This window comes from Hemiscyllium ocellatum, chromosome 12, assembly GCF_020745735.1.
Source record: "Hemiscyllium ocellatum isolate sHemOce1 chromosome 12, sHemOce1.pat.X.cur, whole genome shotgun sequence".
NCBI lineage: Eukaryota > Metazoa > Chordata > Chondrichthyes > Orectolobiformes > Hemiscylliidae > Hemiscyllium > Hemiscyllium ocellatum.
In genome coordinates, this window is record NC_083412.1 from 65610015 (window position 1) to 65637607 (window position 27593).

The window sequence follows — 27593 nt, forward strand, 5'->3', positions numbered from 1 at the left end:
AGTGTTAGGTGAAGGGGTGAATGTAGGGGAATGGGTCTGGGTGGGTTGCTGTTCGGAGGGTCGGTGTGGACTTGTTGGGCCATAGGGCCTGTTTCCACACTAAGTAATCTCATCTAATCTAATCTAAAAGAAGGTGATTATGATTGCTGTAGGTCAGTCATCTTAGCTCCAAGTCATCATTGAAGGAGTTCAAGGCCCAACCATCATCAGCTGCTTCATCATAGACCTTCCCTCCACATGGAGGTCAGATACAAGGATGCGCACTGATGATTGCACAATGGTCAGCACCATTTCCAACACCTCATCAGATACTGAAGCAGTCCAAGTGCAAATATATCAAGATGACTAATATCTAGGCTTGGGCTGATGATATTATCAATGTTTATAAAATCATGAGGAGCATAGATAGTGTGAACAGCCAAGACCTTTCTCCTAGTGGGATTATCCAGAACTAGAGGGCATAGGTTTAAAGTGAGAGGGGAGAAATTTAAAAAGGACCTGTGGGGTAACTTTTTCAGGTGGAGGGTGGTGTGTGTATGGAATGAGCTGCCAGATGAAGTTGTGGAGGCTGGTACAATTACAACATTTAAAAAGCATCTAGATGGGTATATAAATAGGAAGGGTTTAAGAGAGATTTGGCCAAATGCTGACAAATGAATGTGTGGTTGGCACGGATGAGTTGGACCGTAGGGTGTGTTTTGGTCTTTTATGACTCGATGACTCTAATTGCCAGGCAATGGCCACCTGTAACAAGAAGAGAATCTAACAATCATTTCTTGACATTTAATGTTACCATCACTGAATCCCTCACCATCAACATCTGGGGGTTACCAATGAGCAGAAACTGAACTGGACTAGCCACTTAAGTACTTTGGCTACAAGAGCTTGTGAGAGGCTAGGAGTACTGCAGTGAGTAACTCACCTCTTGACTCCTCAAAGCCTGCCTACTTCCTATTCCTATACCATTTCAAGGTAGAAATTGGAAGTGTAATGGAATACTCCCCATTTGCCTGGATGGATGCAACTCCAACTACATTCAGGAAGCTTGAACTATCCAGGATTAAACAACCATTTAATTGGCACCACATTCACTAACATTCATAACCTCAACTACTGACGCTCAATACCAGTAGTATGATGGATCCACAAGATGCATTGCAGTATTCGCCAAGGTTCCTAAGAGAGCCCCTTCCATCTCACGGTCACTACCATCTTGAAGGACAAGAAATACCACGAACTGCAAGCCCTGCCCCCCAGCCACTCTCTATCCTGACTTGGAAGTATACTAAGCCATTCTTCAGTGTTGCTTCCTAACAACTTTGTGGGTCTACCTATGCCAAATAGATTGCAATGGTTCAAGAAGGTAGCTCTTCACCACCTTCTCAAGGGCAACTCGAGATGGGGAATAAATGTTGGCCTCTACAGCAACGCAGAGAAAGTGAGGTCTGCAGATGTTGGAGATCAGAGTTGAAAATGTGTTGCTAGAAAGGCACAGCAGGTCAGGCAGCAACCAAGGAGCAGGAGAATCGACATTCCTGAAGAAGGGCTCATGCCTGAAACGTCGATTCTCCTGCTTCTTCGATGCTGCCTGACCTGCTGCGCTTTTCCAGCAATACATTTTCAGCTCTACAGCAATGTCCACATCCAGTCAACACAAATACATAAAACCTAGAACATAACTTAAATATGTCAAACATCCAGATATTAATCATAATATTTATAGACAATAGACAAAAGACAATAGGTGCAGGAGTAGGCCATTCTGCCCTTCGAGCCTGCACCACCATTAAGGATAATCAGCCATGATCATATTGAATCAGTATCCAGTTCCTGCCTTATCTCCATAACCCTTGATTCCACTATCCTTGAGAGCTCTATCCAACTTTTTCTTAAATGAATCCAGAGACTGGGCCTCCACTGCCCTCTGGGGCAGAGCATTCCACACAGCAACCACTCTCTGGGTGAAGACGTTTCTCCTCACCTCTGTCCTAAATGGTCTACCCCATATTTTTAAGCTGTGTCCTCTGGTTCGTCACTCACCCATCAGCAGAAACATGTTTCCTGCCTCCAGAATGTCCAATCCTTTAATAATCTTATATGTCTCAATCAGATCCCCTCTCAGTCTTCTAAACTCAAGGGTATACAAGCCCAGTCGCTCCAGTCTTTCAGCGTAAGGTAGTTCCGCCATTCCAGGAATTGACCTTGTGAACCTACGCTGCACTCCCTCAATAGCCAGAATGTCTTTCCTCAAATTTGGAGACCAGAACTGCACACAGTACTCCAGATGTGGTCTCACCAGGGCCCTGTACAGCTGCAAAAGAACCTCTTTGCATCTATACTCAATCCCTCTTGTTATGAAGGCCAGCATGCTATTAGCCTTCTTCACTACCTGCTGTACCTGCATGCTTACCTTCATTGACTGGTGTACAAGAACACCCAGATCTCTTTGTACTGCCCTTTTACCTAAATTGATTCCATTTAGGTAGTAATCTGCCTTCCTGTTCTTGCCACCAAAGTGGATAACCACACATTTATCCACATTAAACTGCATCTGCCATGCATCTGACCACTCACCTAACCTGTCCAGGTCACCCTGTAATCTCCTAACATCCTCCTCACATTTCACCCTGCCACCCAGCTTAGTATCATCAGCAAATTTGCTAATGTTATTAGTAATACCATCTTCTATATCGTTAACATATATTGTAAAAAGCTGCGGTCCCAACACTGATCCCTGCGGTACCCTACTGGTCACTGCCTGCCATTCCGAAATGGAGCCGTTTATCATTACTCTTTGTTTCTTGTCAGCCAACCAACTTTCAATCCAAGTTAGTACTTTGCCCCTAATACCATGTGCCCTAATTTTGCTCACTAACCTCCTATGTGGGACTTTATCAAAAGCTTTCTGAAAGTCCAGGTACACTACATCTATTGGATCTCCCTCGACCATCTTCAGAGTCACATCCTCAAAAAATTCCAGAAGGTTAGTCAAGCATGATTTTCCCCTTCATAAATCAATGCTGACTCTGACCTATCCTGTTACTGCTATCTAAATGTGTCATAATTTCATCCTTTATAATAGACTCCAGCATCTTTCCCACCACTGAGGTCAGACTAACTGACCTATAATTTCCTGCTTTCTCTCTCCCACCTTTCTTAAAAAGTGGTACAACATTATCCACCCTCCAATCCGCAGGAACTGATCCCGAATCTATCGAACTCTGGAAAATAATCACCAAAGCATCCACGATTTCTCGAGCCATCACTTTGTATTGAATTTGTATTTAAGACATCAAGGCATTTAATTATATGACAAATCAAATTAAGAAAGAGTTAAAGCAGAAAATATAAAATCAATGTAGCAACATTACAAACTAACCAATCATTTTAACATACCATTGATTGGTATACCACATATGCATTACTTCTTGCCGTAAAGGTTCACATTATGAACTTAAGCCACATAAAAGTGTATAGTGTTTTATTTAAACAGAATTTAGTCAGAGGTCTGAGATGGCCTGATAGTCTCCTTGGTGCGGCATGAAGTTCCAATAGGGTGATTGTTGGTGCATAAAAATACCTTTTGGATCCTGTTTTGGACATTTAGAGCATTTAGATAAAATCTGCTTTAAAGTAAACTGGGTTGACCTAAAACTGACCCTTTTTGTGAATAAAGTTAACCACCATTTCTGCGAACAATTCAGTACCATACTGGAACCAATGTCTTTCAAATGAGTTGTCAGACTGAAGCCCTGTCAGTCTTGTCAGGATGTAAATGACCCCTTGGTACTACTTGAAGAGGAGCAGGGGAGTTCTTCCATATCCTGTCCAATATTTATTTCACAACTAACACTTAAACCAGATTATCTGGTTATTTATCCCATTGCTGGTTGTGGAAACTTACAGTACACAATTAGCTTCTGAACTTTCTACATTGTAACTGTGACTATATTTCTAAATAACCTCATTAACTACAAAGTGCCTTGAAACATTTGTAGGTAATAAAAAAGCACTATATAAATGCAAATCTTTTTCATTCTATTTTTCTCTGAGACCAAATTCCATTTCACAGTATAGATTCAACTTGCTTTATACAAAGAACATATTCTAAGTATTATCCTGGATGTTGATGGAAAGTTATATAGGGAATCTCAAAGGGAAATATCCAGGAATGGCCTCAACAATGTTTTTAAATCATATGAATAATTATTTTAATAACATTCTGGTTTTTGAATACAAGAGTAAGTTCTTGTGTGAACGTAATAATTGCCAAGACTGTGTACAGTTGAATTACTGATACTAAATAAGGTGGTGTAAAAGAATGTTATTGGCTGACTGCATCCAGAGTCTCCATTTATTTACTTTAGCAAGTAGCGTGGAGAGCTGTAGCATAGTTATGATTAAATGCTCTGCTTGCTTCACAACTCAATTATTAATTACTTTACATATGGTAAATGACAGGACAAATACTTAGTTGAATTATAGAAGCATTCATGAGACGTTAGAGAATAATGTTGAAAAGATTCCCATTCATTTGATCATAAATTTAAAGTTTTTCCTTCAGGCTGATGTTTCAGAGTTTCCTATAGATGTAGCTATTGTCTTTTCATTTAATCCAGCCAACAAGTCATAAGTGACCAATATTTTGCAAGGAATTGAATAACTGGGATGTTGCTGGTATGTTCCTGTAAAAGCTTTACATAGAAGGTTTATATTTAATGGGGATAAAAAAACATTGTTTGTAATCCTTTGTGAACTATGATCTCTCAGCAGTGATCTTTCCTTCATTGCATAAAGGCTGCTCCTTTACATCATATAAGTGCCATAATGGTAAATGTGTGAACAAGATTAATCCAGAATGTGATGGGAAAAGAGACTGCATGGATGGATCAGATGAATCAGGCTGTGGTATGTTGAGGTAAACTGTGGTACACTGCAAAATGTGACACACATCGAGCCATATTTTTGTTGAGTACAATTGTGTTACGCTCAATAGTGAGTAATTTCTGTGGAAAATGTTATACTTTCCTAAGTAATTTGTTTTATATTATTGTAGCTTTTCTCATGGTCTCACTTACATAATGAAATTATATCTGTGTACTCCTGGTAGCATTTTATAAAAACTATTTATCTGTACATCTTAAATGTCAAAATAGCATACAGAAGAATTTTATAGAAATGTTTCGATATCCAAATTTCACTAGGGATTAAAGGGACGAATATTACAGACCAATTACAAGGTGGAAGACATTACATAATTAGACACAATCTTGGATAGTCAGACTTATGTCACTAGTATTGGATTACTGGATGGTGCCTTGAAATAGAGGAAAATGCGAAATGAGGTAAATCTGTAATAAGATGTATATGGATCCATGCTTAAAACATTAGAAATTAAATGCAAGAAGTGAGGATTATTGGGGCAACAGGGAACTACATCGTGTTTTTAATTAACCAGATGCAAGTGAATGTAACATTCAGGTTTGTAGAATATATTGAAAAGAGAAACTAGATGGAAAAGGAAGTGGCATTGCTCTACATATTGGAAATCCATGGAGATAGTTGTCGAAACTTACAAAATTAATTCTGAAAAACCATCACTGATGCAAAAAAACCCACACTAATCCTGAAGGCAGAATTTACCCCTCCCTGGAAGTAGCAAGAGAGGTGGAAAGAAGGTCAAATATTTGGACCTACATGCCCTGGAGTGATACTTGTCCCCATCTCATCACATCAATAATTAAATGCTGGGAGAAATAGTCCACTGGGGTCTTCCTTGAGTCAGCAACAATTAATGTTATTAAATGATCAATTAACAGATACTTAAGGACTTCAACTCATCGCCAACCCAATTATCTGCCTTCAGTGTCAGCGAAGAACGTGGCTAGTTCCTCCCTACAGGAATACCAGGGCCCTCATGGATGCACCACAGAGTGATTGCCCAGAGCGTGGCACTGCAGTTTGTCATTCAAGAACTCTGATGCTATGAGATTGACATCGCCACGCTCAGTGAAAGCCAGCAAACTGGAGAGGGACAATTCAAGGAACACTGAGGCAACTATACTTCTTCTGGGAGGGAAAACCAGAAGAAGAACACAGAGAAATTGCTGGAAAAGCTCAGCAGATCTGGCAGCATCCATGGTGAGAAATCAGAGTTAACGTTTTGGGATCCTTCCTCAGAGGAAGGGTCCCTCAAACCAAAATGTTAACTTTGATGTCATTTCACGGATGCTGCCAGACCTGCTGAGCTTTTCCAGCAATTTTTGTTTTTTGTCTCTGATTTACAGCATCCGTAGTTTTTTCCGTTTTTTTTGAAATTTATCCGAGTTGGATTTGACACCAAGAATAAATTTGTCAACTAGCTTCATCATTGAACTGAGGAAATGGAGGCAGATTCTGTGGGAAGAGTGATAGCACTTAGAGATGTAATGATGAAAAAAATGAAGAGGGAAAAATGAGAGTGGTGAAAACGAAAAGCTGAGACTCAAAGTAATTACATATCTACAACCAGACGTCCCACATGATAACAAATGCTGTATGTGTCATGAAGCCTGCAGAACCCAAATTGATGTCATCTTTGGACACGTTATCCTTGCCTGTGAGTGAAAGTCAATAATGTAATTGTGATAACTCAGGAAGCCCAGATGGTAAGAAACATCATTTATTGTTGAACTCAAAATTGAGCCAGTAATCACAGCATGCACAAGCTAGTCCCAGCCCAGGGCAGACAGTTCTGCAGATCCATCCCCCTGGGTCCACTTTATAGATATTTTTAATCCACCTGTTAAGGCATGCTGTTGCACACCTCTGGAACAGGTGAGACTTGAACGCAGGAATCCTAGTTGAGCAGTGAGAACACTATAACTGTGCCACAAGAGTCTTTGAGTCCATTCAGAGTGGCATCACATACTCTAGGCCTCCTGAGTGAGAGGTAGGGACAGAGCCTTCTGGGTGGGCCTGCCTTTTTTATATTCAGAAGTTAACACACAATTAAATGACTTCCTCACCACTAAATCACCATGATATTTCTTTTCACTATTAACCATGTGGGTCTGCCTCTTTTTTTGCCTTGCATGTGAAAGTATTATCTCAAACAAATGAATGACTTTTCTATCATCAAATTGTCATGACTTTTTTTTTTGAGCAATTAACCATCATCAGGCACCACCCATTCAGCCAATGGGTCTGTCTTCTAAAGAGCTCGGTTGATGAGATACCAAAGGAACGCATACTCAACAAACTCCACATATCCAGTGATTTCCCCATAGCCATTAAAGAGGTTATCACAGTAATAATATGAAATTACAAATATATATTGGAAAGATGTTAAGAAAACTGGGAAAAGATTTGGAAAACATATACCATCTGAAGTTAAGTTAAAAAATGCTTTCAGTTCTGCAACAAGACATTCAGAGAATAGGTAAAATCTATAAGCCGTATAAATAGGACTAAAACTGATGATGTCTACAAAATTCTATTTGTTCTGCATGTTTTACATAAAAATATGATTGAATATCAGAGGAAAAAGAGTGAATTTCGATGTGTGTTGTCATACTTACTCACTGTAATCTCTGTGGAGGAGTGGCAGATATTCTGGAGAAAAACAGTTCATTTTTTTCCAGGGTTTCTGCTTTGCATCCAGTAAAGTTACAGAAGTATGACAACCCTCATGAGTAGTCATCCTTGCAATCCTTTGCATTTGTTGTAAATGTAGATATTTATTCTGCACTACCACCATGCAGACACAGATGTAAGTCCATTATAATTTTATTGATGTTCAAGTGGAGAGTAACAGTTTTATGCTGCTTCTTCACTGTTTCATAAATTGAATCATAAGTTAGAACAGGTCTAAGCTAAATATGTTTTAGAATAGTTAATTTTGATACAAATCAAACCCCTCCATTCCTATTCACAATTACTTCAGTTATTAACTACAATGGAAAAGATATATAAAGAATCCTGTAACACACTTTATCTTTAGTTTTATGTGCTTGAAATTGAATCAGAAACTATTGCACCAGATATGAAATGGGCTATTGTTATTATGTTTTAATTCAGTTAAATTGATAGAATCTATTGCAAATAGAAATATAATCTCCAAATATGTTTCAGGATGTGGAACAAGTCCAGCCAAGAAAACAAAGATTGTTGGGGGTGAAAATGCCAAGAAAGGGAAATGGCCTTGGCAAGTTAGTCTGCAAATGGGAATGTATGGGCATATCTGTGGAGCATCCATTGTTTCAAATCGTTGGCTGGTATCAGCTGGCCATTGTTTCCAAGACTCTGACTCAATCCGGTAGGTAGAAATATGTTCATGATCATGCTGAAATTGACAGAAGTGAAACATTCTTTTCAAAATGATCGTTTCTCTAATAAATTATTTATTTTCTAATTGAATATTTGGAATCGACCATCCAGAATTCTTCTGATATAATGGTAATTCAAGTAGTGGATGAACAAATCAAAAAGATCAGCCTTCCCTTAGTTTAGAAAGAAGCAAGGACTGCAGATGCTGGAGAGTCAGAATCGAAAAATGTGGCGCTGGAAAAGTGCAGCAGATCAGGCAGCATCCAAGGAGCAGGAGAGTCGACGTTTTGGGCATAAGCCCTTCCTGATGACTTCTGCTCCTCAGATGCTGCCAGGCCTGCTAGCCAGTGCCACACTTTTCAATTCCCCTGAGTTTAGCAAGAGTGTGGTAAAAATTCATTTCTTTTCAATTTACATGGAAGGTTTTGTTCTGCTTCCTAATGACTCGCACCAGGAGTGCATTATTGAGAAACTGTATATATCCAGCTCACAACTTTCTATCCATTAACTGTATAAATGTAAAATAATAAAATTGGAAGACCACATGACCGATGTACTAAAAGTGGAAGCAACCAAATTTTTACCCCTTTTAGCTAGCCTTTTAGAAAATCTTTTACAGCACTTAATCCTGCCATTTAGAGATAACAAATTAACAACAGAAGTTAATGCAATATTAAATTATCTTCATTCCGAAAGTTTTAAATTTTACAAATGAGAAATGTTAGTAGTTCCTGCAGACCTGTAGCATGCCTCTCACTGTCTCAAGAGCAATTAGCAATGGGCTCTATCTGTTCACCATGTCATCAATTGTCACATCCTGTGAATGAAAAAAAAGAGTTCTGAAATGTCTATTGTGTATTTAATTTTATTTTGAGATCAAGCAAACACTGTGATGGTCAATGCCAGAGTTAAGGGAATGTTGAGGAATAGGAAGTGTGGTAGTGCAATTATGATTGTTGGCCATGCTATCAGTTGCCTTTGCCTCCAGCTCTCAGATTCCCTCTCTACATCTCTTATCCTATCAATCTCACTTTCCTCTCTTAAGACACGTCTTTGACCAAGCATTTGGTCATTTCCCTATGTGGCTTGCTTGTTTTAGTGTTCTTGTGAAATGCCTGGAGGAGTTTCATTTTGTTAAAGGCCCTGCATAAATATACATTGGGTATTAACAATAATGGATGAGTTGTTCGTTGGCAAGAAAGGTTCTGCCTAACTTGTCTCTTCCTGTCTCTTCCTTCATTTCCTTTTCCTGTTCTCACTTGCTTGCCATATAGGTTTTGAATCCATTGTCTAGTGTACCACTAACCACCAATGATCTCTCCACCACCACCCCCACCACTCCCACCTCCCACCAGATAGTGCAGAGCCTCTCCAGAATCATCCAAGCAGCAGAAACATTGTTTAACTATTCAGAGAAACCTGATAAGTTTTTGTGTTAACACATTTCTAATATGTCACAGAATTTCCTTATTCTTACAGATATTCCACTTCATCAGCTTGGACAGCATATTTAGGCTTGAGGTTAATGAATAGAATGAACTCCTGGATAGTGACCAGATCAATTAACAGAATTGTTACCCATCCCAAATATGAAGAATATACATCAGATTATGACATTGCTCTATTAGAATTGAAGACACCAGTCTTTTTCAGTGATTCCATCCAACCGGTCTGCTTACCTGCTATTACTCATGTCTTCAGTACCACATCAAACTGTTACGTAACTGGCTGGGGAGTACTAGGAGAAGATGGTATGTTGCTTTTGTAAATGCTGTTGAAAAATAAACAATGAGAGTGTATTGTTTTTTGCATAATGAAGAAAACACAGTGCAGTCCTAACAAATGTACAGGTAAGCAAAATGACCAGTGCTGCCCAATTTGAAGCTTGATGTGAACATACCTTGGATAATTAATGCTCCAATGTTGTACGGCTGTCTCTGATCCATACTTTCTGGAGTAAGCATGTGATCAGTGAATTTATTCTGTAATTTTTATTCAAGTAAGTTGACAGGGTAAAATGTTCATTTGTGTGTTTTGGTGTGTAGTGGAAATATGCTCTGTTTTATTGTATTATGCTAATATATACTATTTATGTTTATGCTCAGGTAAAATAGCTTTGTTACTACTGTTTACATTATTTGACACTGTAAATTAGTTAACAATTGAAAACTTTGGGAAAGGTATATAATTTTAAGATAAGGATTAATCTTTATTTTGCTATATTTATCTGAGGTTGTGCTTTTACATTACTGCAAGTTTACTGGAAAATGGTAATCTGTGTTGATAAAGTCCTGCTCCCTGATTGTATATTAGGGGAGTGAGAATTAAATCGGGTTGATAATTTTGATGTTTCCAAATTCCAATGATTCAAATTCCACCATGACAGTCTGAGAATTTGAAATCAGTTTAAGAATCTGGAAGTAAAAGATGGTATCAATAAAAAGTTACAATCAAACTCTTAGATTATTGTAAACACCCAAATACTTCACTCATATCCTTTAGCGAATGCAACCTGGTATATCATCTGATCTGTGTGACTCCACTTCCACAGCAGTCACTTGTTATCGAAGTAGTCCAGCAAGTCACTTTGTTATATCAAATTATTTCACAGGACTACAGATGTTCATAAAGAAGCCCCACAACTGCTTCTCAAGGCAATAAATTGTGACCTTGCTTTTATCCCAGGAATAAATAAAAACACATGTTCTGCCACTATCGGATGATTTCACTATTTTGTTCATACAGTGTTTCAAATTAATGCTTTCAAATATGAGCCACAAGTATATTTGTGAGTTTACTCATGTCCTTTATAATAAGGTGATACATTTTTTCCAGTTCACCAAGAACCCATAAGACAAAGGTGCCAGAGAGTTGGATTTGCAGACATTTCCCTTAAATACAAGGGGCTATCAATACATACATGTGTGGTCCTCAGAGCTTCATGGTGTCATCGAGCCAGATTCCTGAATGGGAAGGAGTTTCAGTCCAAAGACCAGCTCATTTGTGACCATTGACAGCAATTATGAGTTTATGAGTCACTGTGCTGGCCATCATGTACTGCTTCAGCTGATTGTTCCACTTTGCCCCCATTCTTCCAGTCCACGGGCTGTTGTGCTCTGCTCCGGGTTTTCAAAATTACCATAATTTGTCATTTCTTTTCCCTTTATTCATTTAGCGATCAGTTGGGCTTCTGTTATAGATATGGTATGAATGATGACAGGCTCAAAAATAGTATCCGCAAAATAGTCGACCCCATAAATTTAACCTTAAAAAGTAGTCAGAAAAACTAGACTCCACCACTTCCTCTGGCAGCTCATTCCATACACGTACCACCCTCTCTGTGAAAAGGTTGCCCCTTAGGTCTCTTTTATATCTTTCCCCTCTCACCCTAAACCTATGCCCTCTAATTCTGGACTCCCTCCACCCCAGGGAAAAGACTTTGTCTATTTATCCTATCCATGCCCCTCGTGATTTTGTAAACCACTATAAGGTCACCCCTCAAGGTTTCCCTCTGATGCTCCAGGGAAAACAGCCCCAGCCTGCTCAGCCTTTCCCTATAGCTTAAATCCTCCAATTCTGGCAACATCCTTGAAAATCTTTTCTGAACCCTTTCAAGATTCACAACATCTTTCCGATAGGAAGGAGACCAGAATTGCACACAATATTCCAACAGTGGCCTAACCAATGTCCTGTACAGCCGCAATATGACCTCCCAACTCCTGTACTCAATACTCTGACCCATAAAGGAAAGCATACCAAACGCCGCCTTCACTATCCTATCTACCTGCAACTCCACTTTTAAGGAACTATGAACATGCACTCCATGGTCTCTTTGTCTCCTAGGGAGCACCAGTCCCTTGGACTTTACTATTAAGTAAGTCCTGCTAAGATTTGCTTTCCCAAAATGCAGTACCTCTCATTTCTCTGAATTAAACTCCATCTGCCACTTCTCAACCCATTGGCCCATCTGATCAAGATCCTGTTGTAATCTGAGGTTACCTTCTTCGCTGTCCACTACACCTCCAATTTTGGTGTAATCTGTAAACTTACTAACTATACCTCTTAGCTTACATCCAAATCATTTATATAAATGATGAAAAGTAGAGGACTCAGCACCGATCCTTGTGGCACTCCACTGGCCACAGACCTCCAGTCTGAAAAGCAACCCTCCACCAATACTCACTGTCTTCTACCTTTGAGCCAGTTCTGTATCCAAATGGCTAGTTCTCCCTGTATTCCGTGAGATCTAATCTTGCTGACCAGTCTACCATGGGGAACCTTGTTGAACGCCTTACTGAAGTCCATTTAGATCACATCTACTGCTCTGCCCTCTTCAATCCTTTTTGTTCCTTCTTCAAAAAACTCAATCAAGTTTGTGAGACATGATTTCCCATGCGCAAAGCCAGGTTGACGATCCCTAATCAGTCTTTGCCTTTCCAAATACATGTATCCTGTCCCTCAGGATTCCCTCCAACGACTTGCCCACCACCAACGTCAGGCTCACTGGTCTCTCATTCCCTGGCTTGTCCTTACCACCCTTCTTAAACAGTGGCACCACATAAGCCAACCTCCAGTCTTCTGGCACCTCACCTGTGACTATCGATGATACAACTATCTCAGCAAGAGGCCCAGCAATCACACCCCTAGCTTCCACAGACTTCTAGGGTACACCTGATCAGGTCCTGGGGATTTATCCACCGTTATGCGTTTCAAGACATCCGGCACTTCCTCCTCTGTATTATAGACATTTTCAAGATGTCACCATCTATTTCCCTGTCCCTTTCCTTGCATATGCTTAGGATGAATATTACCTCACAAGGTAGACTACAAGGACATTAATAGTCATAAACCTTAACAAACTGAAAGAGACCATAGCACTGTTGTACACAGCTGAGTTTATGTCAAATATCAGGTTATCCAGAAAGTTGATTCTATACTTGAGCACCCAAAGCAATGTCAGTATTGTTTAATTTTTTTATCCTATTGCTATGTGTCAGAGCCACATTGACATCTGCGACTAAGCTTGAGTCAGCCTGCTAAATGCTTTGCCACTTTGCTTTGGATTACTTTGATGGATGTGTTCTGTTGGGTCTGGACCACTACACATGCAGGTGCAACTTCCTCAACCTGAACTGATGGAGCAGTTTGGGTCCCTGGCAGAGGAGAGGTGCTGTTTCTGGAGTTTCCTGAGATGATGATCCCTGGATGCCTGGCTGTTGTTCCTCCTCCCTGTCCATGTGAAATGGCACCTTGCTCAACCCTCAAGGGCACATGGAGGACAGAATCACCAGATACCAATTGCTCCGCTGTATGTGGCTGTCAATGGTAGCTGCTGTCCATTCCAAGGAAGGCAGACATGTGCTAATATGCTGGAAGCACATCAGCTGATAGACATAAGGCAGAGTCCTCTGCCCTTTTATCCAGTTTGTACAGGATCTCTGGAATCTCTGGCAGATTTGCCCCTACTCACCTCTGTATCTCTATCAGCTTTTTAAAAGCTGATCCAGAGGCTCACCATCTGTACTGATTTTAGGGACCTATTCTCCAGCTGTCCCCTGAGTGTTTAAGACCTTGGCCATTCCTTAAGCCTCTAGCTGCAGGCCTGTGCTCACAGAATATGGGACCAAACCTACTCGTGACACAGTACACACTGAGGTGAATGTCTCTGCGCTGATGGGCAGTTGGAAGGCAGATCCTGACAGTGTATCCTCTAAGACAGGCGACTGTTCCTCCCTAGAGGTATGCTGTATGATGCTGGTAGAGTTGGACCTGCAGACTGGGAATCTTCCTCATTTGGTTCTGTCTTGGGAGAGGAATCCAGAAGCTGCATGAAAAACGTAAGGGATTGTTGGTGTCACAAGTTTCTCCCTTACCCAGTATTTTATTAAAATGTTACTGTGATTGAGTCATAGAGTTGCACAGCATGCAAAGAGACCCTTCAGTCCAAATCATCCAGGCCAACCAGATATCGTAAATGAATCTGGTCCCACTTGGTAGCTTTTGGCCCATATCCCTCTGAACCTTTCCTATTCATATACCCAGATTTCCTATTCATATATCCAGATACCTTTTAAATGTTGTAATTGTACCCACCTCCATCACTTCCTCAGGCGGCCATATACGCACCACCTCTTGGCTGAAAATATTGCCCCTTAGGTCCCTTTTAAGTCTTTCCCCTCTCACCTTAAGCCTGTGCCCTCTTGTTTTGGATTGTCCTACCCTGGGAAAAAAGACCTTAGATTTTCACCCGATGTCGATAAGGTCATCACTCAATCTCCGACACTCCAGGAAAAACAACCCCGGCATATTCAGCCTCTCCCTATAGCTCAAACTCTCCAATCTGGCAGCATCCTTGTAAATCATTTCTGAACTTTAACAACTTCAGGTCATTGGAATTTCCTTTCACAAAAGATTGTGAAAGCAGAATTACTGAAGATATTTATGGCAGAACTGATAAATTCTTGATGAGCAAGGAGTAAAGGTTATTACAGATTGTTTGGAAGGTGGAGTAATAAGATCAGCCATGATTTTATTGAATGAGGGGCTGAATGGCCTACTCTGCTTCTACTTTATGTGTACGTATGTGCAGCTGGGTACAGCAGGGTCTTTTCACTAGATGGTTGTAGCTACCCAATCACCCCTTCAGCACAAGCACACTGTCTCTGCTCTCTGCCAGCCCTTCAAAAGGGTCAAGGGCCTCCTGTTAGACATTCCCCCATTTGCTCACATTCTTTTCCTGCCGAAGGAGAGAAACATTAAAAGACGTTAGAAAGGGTATATGAGTAACTTGGCTATATTGATAGATACAGTTAGAGATGTCAATCTTCCAGAGCAGTGATCGGCTGGTTGTGTTATTAATAAGAAGAATGTTGTTTGGGACAAGTTGGAAATTAATTGGAACTGGTTGAAAAGTGGTTTGGTCTTGTCAGAAGCTAGACTTGATGCAAAGCAACAAAGTATTGTGTGCACGTAAGGTACCTGTGAGATGTTCATCTTAAATCCATTCTTTGTGGCTGTGACCTTAATCCATTCAAACATTTGGTAAAAGGTATCAGGCATGTCCGTTCTCCTCATTGTGAACTGTCAGTAAGCTAGTGCGTATTGCAACTTCTTTTATATTTTAAGTGTGAACCCTGACAGATTTGTATGAGCCAGTTGCATCATGGTGCATGTAGTGTTACATTGGTAGCTGCAGTAAAGTGTCAGACTGCATTTGGGGTATCTGATGGAGATACCTGGCATCCAGTCTTGTATGTTTCAGTCTTGAGCAGTGACAAAAAAATTCTCCCCTCACCCAATTTGAAAGATTTGAAAATCTTTCATTGCTGTAAAAATATTGTTAAAAACATAAAGTTATTTGAAGCTGGAGACCGACTGTGACCTTGGAGTGATTTTGTAAGTCACATTGCTAATTAAAAAGTTGACTGTGGTTCTCTGTTACCAAGGTGCCTAACCTGGTGTGGCACTTTTTTTTGCATCTTCATGTGATTCTTGACTCTGAGGTTGAATGTTCACACATGAGTGTTACCCTGGAGACTGAAATAAATATAATATATTGGTCAGAAAAGGATTTTGTTAGGCATGGATGTTGTTTGAACAAAGAAAGCACAGACTTAATTAATTCTCTTCTACAGTATTTATAGAGTGCAAGGAGATAATTTTGCTATATGTGATTTGTGGATCCAGTGGACGTTCAATTCCATGGGGGGTCCGTGTGGACTTGTTGGGCCAAAGGGCCTGTTTCTACACTGTAGGCAATCTAATCTAAACAAAATCTTTTTGTATTTTAGGTGAATTGGCCACTGTTCTTCAGGAGGCCAGTGTGAAAATAATTCCCCTCAATATTTGTAACAAGTTATACAAGAACTCAGTGACAACTAGAATGCTGTGTGCAGGCTACCTTCATGGTGGAGTTGATGCATGCCAGGTAAGTAGCTGTGCGTTTCAGAACAGGTAGTTAATTGACAGTTGCAGAACACTTAAAATACAGAACCAGCTGCTTTGACTTTCACTAAAATATACTGCAGTGCAACTCGAGGTTTATCTTTATTGTTTTAATGAATGTTGATCTTAAGATGTAGTAAGTTAGAAACAAGCTTTTTCATTAAATTTTTATTTAATTCAATTTTTGTATATAATTTTACATCACCCACTTATAGGAAAAGAATTTTCAAACCATTGTAACTTAATGGATATTTTCCACAATCATAGCTGCAAAATTAGGCTGTGTACAGTTTGATTTCAACTACAAAATAAAGACATATTCATAAGACCTGCATTAGTCATTCAAGTCCAGTCACATTTGGTATAGACAAGTGTGATGATCATTCTTACAGAATAATATCTCAATTAGAGCAATTAATAAATTGTCAGTTAATCTGTCTCTTCTGTTTGTTGGTTAAATGTGGAATAAGATCTGACACAAGAAATTTTCTGCTGTACCAACCCGCCCCATACCAAGATCCCAAACTATTGTTCCTTCTATATAAAAGCTTTAAGTTGGCGTCTAAGCCACTGTAAAATATGTTTAAGAACATAAAAACATAACAAATAGGAGCAGGAGTAGGCCGTATGACCCGTTGAGCCTGCTCGCTGTGCTGATCTTTTTTGTGGACTCAGCTCCACTTACACGCCCACTCACCACGAGTAATTCCTGTACTGTACTATCTTTGCCTTGAAAACATTCAATGAGGTAGCCTAACTGCTTCATTGTGCAGGGCATTTCACACATTCACAACCCTTTGGGTGAAGAAATTCCTCCTCAACTCAGCCCTAAATCTGCTTATTTTGAGGCTTATGCCCTCCTCGTTCTGGTTTTACTCACCAGTGGAAGCAAACTCCCTGCTTCTGTGTTACCTAGTCCCTTCATAATTTTATATGTTTCTGTAAGATCCCCCCCCCCCCCCTCATTTTTCTAAATTCCAATGAGAATAGGCCCAGTCTACTCAATCTCTCCTCATAAACCAATCCTCTCAACTCTGGAATCAGCCCAATGTAACTCCTCAGCACCCCCTCAGTGCGAGTAGATCTTTTCTCAAGTAAAGAGACCAAACCTGTACACAGTACTCAAGGTGTGGCCTCTCCAGCACACTGTATAGCTGCAGTATAACCTCCCTATGTTTAAACTCAAACCCTCCAGCAATGAAGGACAATATTCCATTTGCCTTCTAAATAACCTGCTGCACCTGTAAACCAACATCTTGTGATTCATGCACAAGGACACCCAGGTCCCTCTGCACAGCAGTTTATAGAATTGAGAAAAAAACACTCATGAAATCCTTCTCATAAAAGCATACTTGTTGCCTGGGTATATTTATCGCTGGTGGCTATCTAAAATCTGTTTCACAGTACCTGAAGAAATGGAATGGCATGAAAGAGATATTACGATAGTAATGTTTGTTATTTTTGACACAAAGTAAATGTCTGTTATGTTGCTGACCTAATAACTGATGCCATCTGCCAGGGTTAATCTGTTACCATTTATTTCATACACTTAAATGTTTGGAAAATTTACCACATGATACTGTCCTTAGTGCGTAATGGAATATCATAAAACTAATCATTAATGTATGTACCTAGTCTGATATCTTTTGTATCTCAAATATAATACAAAAATAGTCACTTAGTACGCCTTTCCAGTCCATCATGTTTTCGCCCCATCAATTGATCATTTCACACTTTAAAAAAGGTACAAAAGAAACAAGAATCATTTCAGTTGAAATCTGATACTGAAGATTGGTCACAGTTTGGTGTATTTACTTGCTCATGTAAAAACATAAAGTTATTTGATACTCGAGACAGACTGTTGGTGAGCTTTGAGCAGGTTTACAAATCATACCATTAATTGAAGAAAAAGTTGAGAGTTGTGACTCTGTCACCAAAGTCCCTGCCCTCCTATGACCTTTATCCTAGCCACATCACATTCAAGGGATGTACAATTGAATGTTCATAGTCATTTGTCTCCAAATTTGTCTGGGCTACGAAAAGTCCATTTCTTTATGAAAACTGTTCACGATTTCTAAATAATTCTCGATAACACCGGCTTCTTTTTCCAGTTCCTGCCTTCCATCATCCAGCTAGGTGAAGATACCCTCACCAGGTTAAATTCCTATCTATCCAATCATAGCCAATTCTATCCAATAAGAGAATCATCCACAATGGCTTTTTTTCCAGCTCCCACACAGCTACATCTACAGTCCCTCAAGTCCCAACATTGGCCTCTTATTTTCATCCAGATCCTACCCATTTGTAACATTGTCCAATAACAATTCATCATCACCTTTTCAGGAAAAATCAGGAATGAGCAACAAATGTTAGATTTGCAATTAATGCTCACATCCTCACTCAGTTATAGGAAGGATATTATTAAGCTGGCAAGGGTTCAGAAGAGTTTTCGCAGGATGTTGCCGGATATGGAAGCCTTGAATTATAAAGAAAGGCTGGATAGTCTGAGACTTTTTTCGCTGGAACTTAGGAGGTTGAGAGGCGACCTGATAGAAGTTTATACGGTAACAAGGGGTATAGATAAAGTTAATGGTAGTTGTCTTTTCCATAGAATGGGGGATTTCAAAACTAGGGGGTATATTTTTAAGGTGAGAGGAGAGAGAATTAAAAAGGATACTAGAGGCGAATGTTTTTCAGAGGGTGGTTCATGTGAGGAATGAACTTCCTGAGCAAGTGGTGGATGTGTGTACCATTATAACATTTAAAAAGATATTTGGATAAGTATGTGAATAGAAAGGTTTGGAAGGATATGGGTCAGGGGCAGGCAGGTGGGACTAGTTTAGTTTGGGATTATGTTTGGCATTGACTGGTTGGATCGAAGGGTCTGTTTCCATGCTGTACGATTCTATGAATGTCACAAAAAGTTGTATTTACATAATGCCTTTAATTCAATAAAATGTACTCAGATGCTTTATAGAAGTCTTAGAAAGCAAAATTTGACATTGGCTACCTCTGGTCTTATTTGGGAAAAATCACATAAAACTTGATTATAAGGAGTGTCTTAAAAAAGGAATGATATGGAGGAGACAGTGTTAGACTGGGGTGGACAGTATATACTCCAAATAAACCTGTTGGACTATAACCTGGTGTTGTGTGATTTTTAACTTTAAAATAAGAAAGAGAAATAGAAATGTGAAGGGCTTAGGAAGAGAATTTAGTGGTTAGCCAATTGAAGGTATATCCACCAATGTTTCCGAAACAAAATCATGGATGCTGAAGAGGCTAGAATTAGATGCTGCAAGAGGCTTTCAATAAGGTCCCACATAAGAGATTAGCATGTAAAATCAAAGCGCATGAGATTGGGATAGTGTGCTGGCATAGATAGAGAACTAGTTGACAGAAAAGAGGCATACAAAATAAATGGGTATTTTTCCAAATGGCAGCCAATGAGTATTAGGATACTGCAGGGATGAGTGCTTGGATCCTAGCTATTTGCAATAGCTTAGTTATGAATAAAGATAGGATAGGCCCACAGGTTAAGGTGCTAAATTGGAGCAGGGCCAATTTAGAGCCCATTAAGTATATGCTGTACATCTCTATGACTCTATCTAGCAGAGGTTGACTGGGTGAGTCTGTTTGAAGGAAAGGGAACCACTAGCAGATAGCAGGCTTTTAAAAGTGTGATATCAAGAGTCCAGGGACAGAATATTCAATTTAAGCTATTGGGCTCAAGTGAATCCGTTGATGACTACAGTCACTGGGACTGGGGGCATTTTAGCGAAGTTTGCCGATGATAGGTGGACAGGCATGTAGTACTGAGGAAGTGGGGAGGCTGCAGAAGGATCTAGACAGTTTTGGAAAGTGGTCCAGGAAATGGCCGATGGAATTCAATGTGAGCAAATGTGAGGTCTTGCACTTTGGAAAAAAGAATACAAGCATGGACTATTTTCTAAAAGGTTGAGAAAATTCATAAAGCCAAAGTACAAAGGGATCTGGGAGTGCTAGTCAAGGATTCTCTAAAGGTAAACATGCAGGTTGAGTCCATGATTAAGAAAGCGAATGCAATGTTGTCATTTATCTCAAGAGGGTTGGAATATAAAAGCACTGTTGTGCTACCGAGACTTTATAAAGCTCTGGTTAGGCCCCAGTTGGAGTACTGTGTCCAGTTTTGGTCCCCACACCTCAAGAAGGATATACTGGCACTGGAGCATGTCCAGCGGAGATTCACATGGATGATCCCTGGAATGGTAGGTCTAACATACAAGGAATGGCTGAGGATCCTGGGATTGTATTCATTGGAGTTTAGAAGATTAAGGGGATATCTAATAGAACCTAACAAGATAATACATGGCTTGGAAAGGGTGGACATGAGGAAATTGTTTCAGTTAGGCGAGGAGACTAGGACCCGTGGACACAGCCTTAGAATTAGAGGAGGTAAATTCAGAATAGAAATGCAGAGACATTTCTTCAGCCAGAGAGTGGTGGGCCTGTGGGATTCATTGCCGCGGAGTGCAATGGAGGCCGGGACGCTAAATGTCGTCAAGGCAGAGATTGATAAATTTTTGATGTTACAAGGAATTAAGAGCTACGGGGAGAATGCGGGTAAGTGGAGTTGAAATGCCCATCAGCCATGATTGATTGGCCTTACTTCCACTCCTATGTCTTATGGTCTTATGGTCACTTTTAAAACTGATCAAGAATAGGTCTCCTTAAAGATCAGCCACAGGAGATGGGGGAGATTTTTAATGAATATTTCTCCTCACTGTTTATTGAGGAGAGAATCATGATTGCTAAGGAAATCAGGGAAACAAATGGGGATGTTTTGGACTGCATCCATGTTACTAGAGAGGAGGCGTTTGCAGCCTTAAAAAGCACTAAAGTGGATAATGTCCTGGGCCTGATCAAGTCCATCCTCGCACATTGTGGGAGGCTAGGCAAGAAATTTCAGCGGCCATTGAAGAGATTTTTGCTTTATCTTTAGCCACTGGTGAAATTTCAGAAGACTGGAGGGTAGCTAATGTTGATCCATTGTTTAAGAAAGGTAACAAAGACGAGCCAGGGAACTACAGGTCAGTGATAGGCAAGTTGTTGGAAAGGATACTGAGTGACAGAATAAATATGATGTTGTCCACTTTGGTAGCACAAACAGGAAGGTAGATTAATATCAGAATGAGGATAGATTGGGAAAGCGGGGAGGTGCAATAAGACTTGGGTGTACTTGTACACCAGTTACTGAAAGTAAGCATGCAGGTGGCGAAGAAGGTATGTTGGTCTTTATAACCAAAGGATTTGAGCACAGGAACAAGGATGTCTTGCTGCAATTGTACAAGGGCTTGGTGAGATCACACCTGCAATATTGTGTGCAATTTTGGTTTCTTTGAAGAAGGATGCTTTACAAATGGTTGGAGTGCAATAAAGACTGATTTCTGGAATGGTAGGAATTACCTTTGAAGGGAGACTGGATTGGTTAGGACTATGTTTACTGGAGCAAGCTATTTAGCACTCCAATGAGGAGAAATTTCTTCATCCATAGAAAGGTGACCCTGCGGAATTCTCTACCAAGGAAAGCAAATGAGGCCAAAATGCTGAATGTTTTCAAGAAGGAGTTATATATGGTTCTTAGGCCTATAGGGACCAAAGGGTGTGGAGAGAAAGGGGGAAGAGGGGACTGAGTTAGATCAGCAGCCATGATTGTATTGAATATGGAGTAGCTTTGCAGGAAGAGCTAAACAGCATTGTCCTGCTCCTATTTTCTCTATAAATATTCCATAAGCTTTTGGTTGGAAAGGAGCACAGAGATAGAGATGATCAAGGCTATTGTGAAATTTGAAAACAAGGAAGAGAACTTTAAAAGTGAGCCTTCCTTACTGTGACCCAATGGATGAAAAATGGAATTTGGCATAAGTAAAGAAACAGGCAGAATGCAAAATATTCAAAATCGCGATTGTCAACAAATAGAGAGTAGTGTGTGGTAAGCAGTTCTTTATCAGATTGGAAGGGTGTATGCAGAGATGGTGATGCCAGTGTGTTTGTATTAGGGCCAAATCTCAATTTGGTATTGAAGGCAAAGTTTCTTTTTAGATGACACAAACTTGGGAATGTAATGAATCTGAGAAGGGTCATAACAAATCTCAGGCAGCAGAGACAGAATGGGCAGGCATATTAAAGATAAAATTTAATATAATGATCAAGTGTAGTTTGCAATTAAATAATGCAGTTGTAAAACGGCTGCTGCAATGGGAGATGGGGTTCACATACATAATAGGTTTTAGGCTTTTTTTAAAACAAAAAACCCTCGACAAGCTTGGGCTGTCTAAAGAGGAATACAGGGCTGACTCTTGCCAGAAATCAGCGAAGTGTCATTTTTTGCAACTATCAAGAAGCATGTGTGTTTTCTTGTGTATCCAAGCACTATGGTGTCCTGCTTGTCCAATTCCTCCCACTCAGCACAGATGGAAGTATTGGCCACTGCCCCACACCTCTTGGCTTTCCTGGTGCTAGGACCATCATTAGAGCCCAGCCAAGTATCTAGTCGAATGCAGGAAGTATGTAGCTGCCCTAATGGTTCATTTTATTTGCCTCGGATGTGCTGAAGATAGGGTACCTGGAACCCTGCTCTGCCAACAGGCATCTGGATGTTCTGCTGGATGGCAGGTGCACGAGGTCATTGGCCATGAGGTCTGTCCTAACACATTGGTGACTGTTGGAGATAAGATGAGCAAGCAATAAGCTGCAGTGGTCAGGTCATTGCTCTGACTTTCAAGTCGGGAATTTAGCTAGTCTACTTTTTATCCAGTGGGTGGAAGATTGCATATCAATCAGGTGAGATGATGGAATATTGAGAAGTTAATATTTGCAAATAGGCTTCTCACTGATCATTAGCAAGACTGTCATCTCTCCATTCAACATTTGGCTGGAAAATGGGACTATTTCCCATGGAAAATGGAAAATGTCAGCCTGTTCCTGCCCCACCGAACTCATCTCCGCGTACCTCGACACGGTTCTGTCCCCTTTAGTCCAAGAACTCCCCACCTACGTTCGGGATACCACCCACGCCCTCCATCTCCTCCATGATTTTCGCTTCCCCAGTCCCCAACGCCTTATCTTCACGATGGACATCCAGTCCCTGTACACCTCCATCCCCCATCACGAAGGACTCAAAGCCCTCCGCTTCTTCTTTTCCCACCGCACCAACCAGTACCCTTCACTGACACCCTCCTTCGACTGACTGAACTGGTCCTCACCCTTAATAACTTCTCTTTCCAATCCTCCCACTTCCTCCAAACTAAAGGAGTTGCCATGGGCAACCGCATGGGCCCCAGCAATGCCTGTCTTTTTGTAGGATATGTGGAACAGTCCATCTTCCGCAACTACACTGGCACCACCCCCCACCTTTACCTCCGCTACATCGATGACTGTATCGGCGCTGCCTCGTGCTCCCACGAGGAGGTTGAACAGTTCATCAACTTTACCAACACCATCCACCCCGACCTCAAATTCACCTGGACTGTCTCAGACTCCTCCTCCCTCCCCTTCCTAGACCTTTCCATTTCTATCTCGGGCGACCGACTCAACACAGACATCTACTATAAACCGACTGACTCCCACAGCTACCTGGACTACACCTCCTCCCACCCTGCCCCTGTAAAAACTCCATCCCATATTCCCAATCCCTTCGTTTCCGCTGCATCTGCTCCCAGGAGGACCAGTTCCAATACCGTACAGCCCAGATGGCCTCCTTCTTCAAAGACCGCAGATTCCCCCCAGACGTGATCGACGATGCTCTCCACTGCATCTCCTCCACTTCCCGCTCCTCCGCCCTTGAGCCCCGCCCCTCCAACCGCCACAAAGACAGAACCCCACTGGTTCTCACCTACCACCCCACCAACCTCCGTATACAACGTATCATCCGCCGTCATTTCCGCCAACTCCAAACGGACCCCACCACCAGGGATATATTTCCCTCCCCTCCCCTATCAGTGTTCCGCAAAGACCACTCCCTTCGTGACTCCCTCGTCAGGTCCACACCCTCCACTCCCAGCACCTTCCCCTGCAACCGCAGGAAATGCAAAACTTGCGCCCATACCTCCTCCCTTACTTCTCTCCAAAGCCCCAAGGGATCCTTCCATATCCGCCACAAATTCACCTGTACCTCCACACACATCATCTATTTCATCCGCTGCACCCGATGTGGCCTCCTCTATATTGGGGAAACAGGCCGCCTACTTGCACAACGCTTCAGGGAACACCTCTGGGACGCCCGAACCAAGCAACCCAACCACCCCGTGGCTCAACACTTTAACTCTCCCTCCCACTCCACCGAGGACATGCAGGTCCTTGGACTCCTCCATCGCCAGAACATAACAACACGACGGTTGGAGGAAGAGCACCTCATCTTCCGCCTGGGAACCCTCCAGCCACAAGGGATGAACTCAGATTTCTCCAGTTTCCTCATTTCCCCTCCCCCCACCTTGTCTCAGTCGATTCCCTTGAACTCAGCACCGCCCTCCTAACCTGCAATCCTCTTCCTGACCTCTCCGCCCCCCACCCCACTCTGGCCTATCACCCTCACCTTGACCTCCTTCCACCTATCACATCTCCATTGCCCCTCCCCCTAGTCCCTCCTCCCTACCTTTTATCTTAGCCTGCCTGGCACCCTCTCCTCATTCCTGATGAAGGGCTCTGGCCCGAAACGTCGAATTTCCTGTTCCTTGGATGCTGCCTAACCTGCTGTGCTTTAACCAGCAACACATTTTCATCTGGAAAATGGGACTATTTGCTCTTATCGCATCTCCAATGCCCCTCCCCCAAGTCCCTCCTTCCTACCTTTTATTTTAGCCTGCTGGACACACTTTCCTCATTCCTGAAGAAGGGCTTATGCCCGAAACGTCGATTCTCCTGTTCCTTGGATGCTGCCTGACCTGCTGCGCTTTTCCAGCAACACATTTTCAGCTATTTGCTCTTATGGCAGGATCCACTCACTAATGCCCATGCCGTTCAAGGGCTGGGAAAATTCTCCTCATAAACTGTAAAAGTAAAGAAGTTATTCTGAGTTTTTAGAAAATCACTATGTAGGTTTCAGCTGGAGTCCTGTGCCAGTTTTGGGAATCACAGTTTTTGGAAAGATGTGAAAACTATGTAGAGGAAATTTACTGAAAACCTAGAATGCGAATCTAAACACAATTTAGTAGGCAGCATCAAAAAATTGAAAATAAGTTAAACATAAAATTTTCGAAGATAAAGGAGTAATTGTGCAAAGTGTTCTGATAGTGAGGATTACCTGCTTGATTTCAGTACTCGGATGTACAAATCTTTCATTATTATGACCTGGCATATCATTTGACTTACTGTGAGAAATGCCTATTCTTCAAAAATGGTTTTGTTTACTTTCTATTGAAGGGAGACTCTGGAGGTCCACTGGTTTGTCTGGGGAAAAGAAGGAAGTGGTTTCTCGCAGGAATAGTCAGCTGGGGAGAAGGATGTGCTCGACGTAATCGTCCTGGTGTTTATACTCGGGTTTCTAGATTTTCTGACTGGATCAAGCAACAAATCAATTAGATCGGCAGTCCGTTCTGTGAAGATGCTCACTATTTTTCTTAATTGGAGTATTTTAATATTTCAGTATTTTTACTTATCACTCAAGGGGGAGCCTGAATGATGGAAAGTAATAGGGCCATTGATGCAACATATTACCATTTTCGAGATTCAGTGGCCTGTAAAGACAGTGGAAGAACAAATATCAGCCTTTGCTAATAAAAACACTTGGTACAATGGTTAATATCACATGACTGATCCTTGTCAAGAAGATAAATTCATACATGGACATGAGTAATGCTAATAATTGGCATTCTTACAAGAATAGTACCTTTGTTATTCATTTACTTAAGAGGAAATGTTACTGTATAATAATTATGTATATTTTATAAAGATTTTCGAATCCAATATTTCAGATGTGTCTTAAAGAATAGATACATTAGTTTAAAAAAGACAATGTGTAACACCATCTACACTAGGTTCATGCATAAACTTTCCTGTTTAATAATTAGTTATCATAATGTCTTTATTGTAAATTTGGTAATCGTAACAAATATCACATTTATTATTGTGAACCAGTATGTCATTGATATTGGATAAAATATTTCAGTCAAATCTTTATATAAAGGTTAAAAGTACTTTCAGACCATTCAGCTATTTTGTTTGTTTTAACTTAAAAATGAACACAGTTTTAAACTAACTCTATTTTACATTTTTTTCTGTGTCACAGGACCAATATCCCATTCAGTAGTTGGACAAAATTATGTTTTGGAGTTCAATTGTGGAAATGAAAACATGAAGGAGATGATGTCTCTCTCCTCCTTCAAAATGCTCACCTTTTTATCTTTGTTTACTAACTTCTTTCTTTATTTTTGGTGCCTCCCACCCTACCTGATTCTCCCATAAAATCAGTGAGTTTTGAGAAGATTTGTAGCTCAAGTTGAAGTTCTGGATGTGGGTTTGCTCACTGAGCTGGAAGGTTTATATTCAGACATTTCGTCATCATACTAGATAACATCATTAATGAGCCTCCGGGTGAAGCACTGGTGGTACGGCCCACTTTCTATTTATACACACATAAATATAATATGGGCCATATCACCAGTGCTTCATCCAGAGGTTCACTGAAGATGTTGCCTAGTATGGTGACGAAATGTCCGAAAATGAACCTCCCAGCTCAGCGAGCAAACTTGCATCTCCCATAAAATATTTCACCATGTAAATGGTCATGTGTAAATACAAGTGGTGCTGTTGGCAAGACAATCTACTGGTACTAGAGCCTCTTTTGATTTATAGCTATTACACTGGTGCTGAGTCAACCAACATTTTAATATGGATATGCAGTCTGGTTGTTATAATTTCAAGTTAAGCTCCACTACAGAGTACCAAATACAAATGTATCTGACAATTATACAATTGTGGTGATAAAACCATAGGTCCAAGGAAATAGAAGTAGACATGCTTGTTCCATTCTACGTTTATTTTATAAACATACATTGTCATTAATATTCTTATTTTTGGATTAATTCTAGTGGTATTTACACTTGAAAAGATGTCACACATTTTGATAATGATTTGGAGGTGCCAGTGTTGGAGTGAGGTGTACAAAATTCAAAATCACACAACACCAAATTATAATCCAATGGGTTTATTTGGAAGCACTAGCTTTTGGAGCGCTGCTCCTTCATCAGGTGGTGGTCACAAATCAATTTAATAAATCCTATATGACTGTGAAAACAAATTAATTGATCTTACGTTAGTAGCTGGAGTAAATATCTGAACTTCATTGACAGCAAGGAAGAGATAAC

General features: G+C 40.7%; 1 protein-coding gene across 1 annotated transcript in view; it reads left to right on the forward strand.

The window, feature by feature from the left end:
- The window catches only part of LOC132820596 (suppressor of tumorigenicity 14 protein homolog), an 81927-nt gene extending 56021 nt beyond the window's left edge, over positions 1-25906 (forward strand). The window contains exons 15-19 of the mRNA XM_060832801.1: positions 4774-4908; positions 8113-8296; positions 9787-10058; positions 16098-16234; positions 25651-25906. Of these exons, the coding sequence (XP_060688784.1) occupies positions 4774-4908; positions 8113-8296; positions 9787-10058; positions 16098-16234; positions 25651-25809 (887 nt within the window). The 3' untranslated portion in view covers positions 25810-25906. The remainder of the gene's footprint in view (positions 1-4773; positions 4909-8112; positions 8297-9786; positions 10059-16097; positions 16235-25650) is intronic.
- Positions 25907-27593: the final 1687 nt, after the last annotated feature.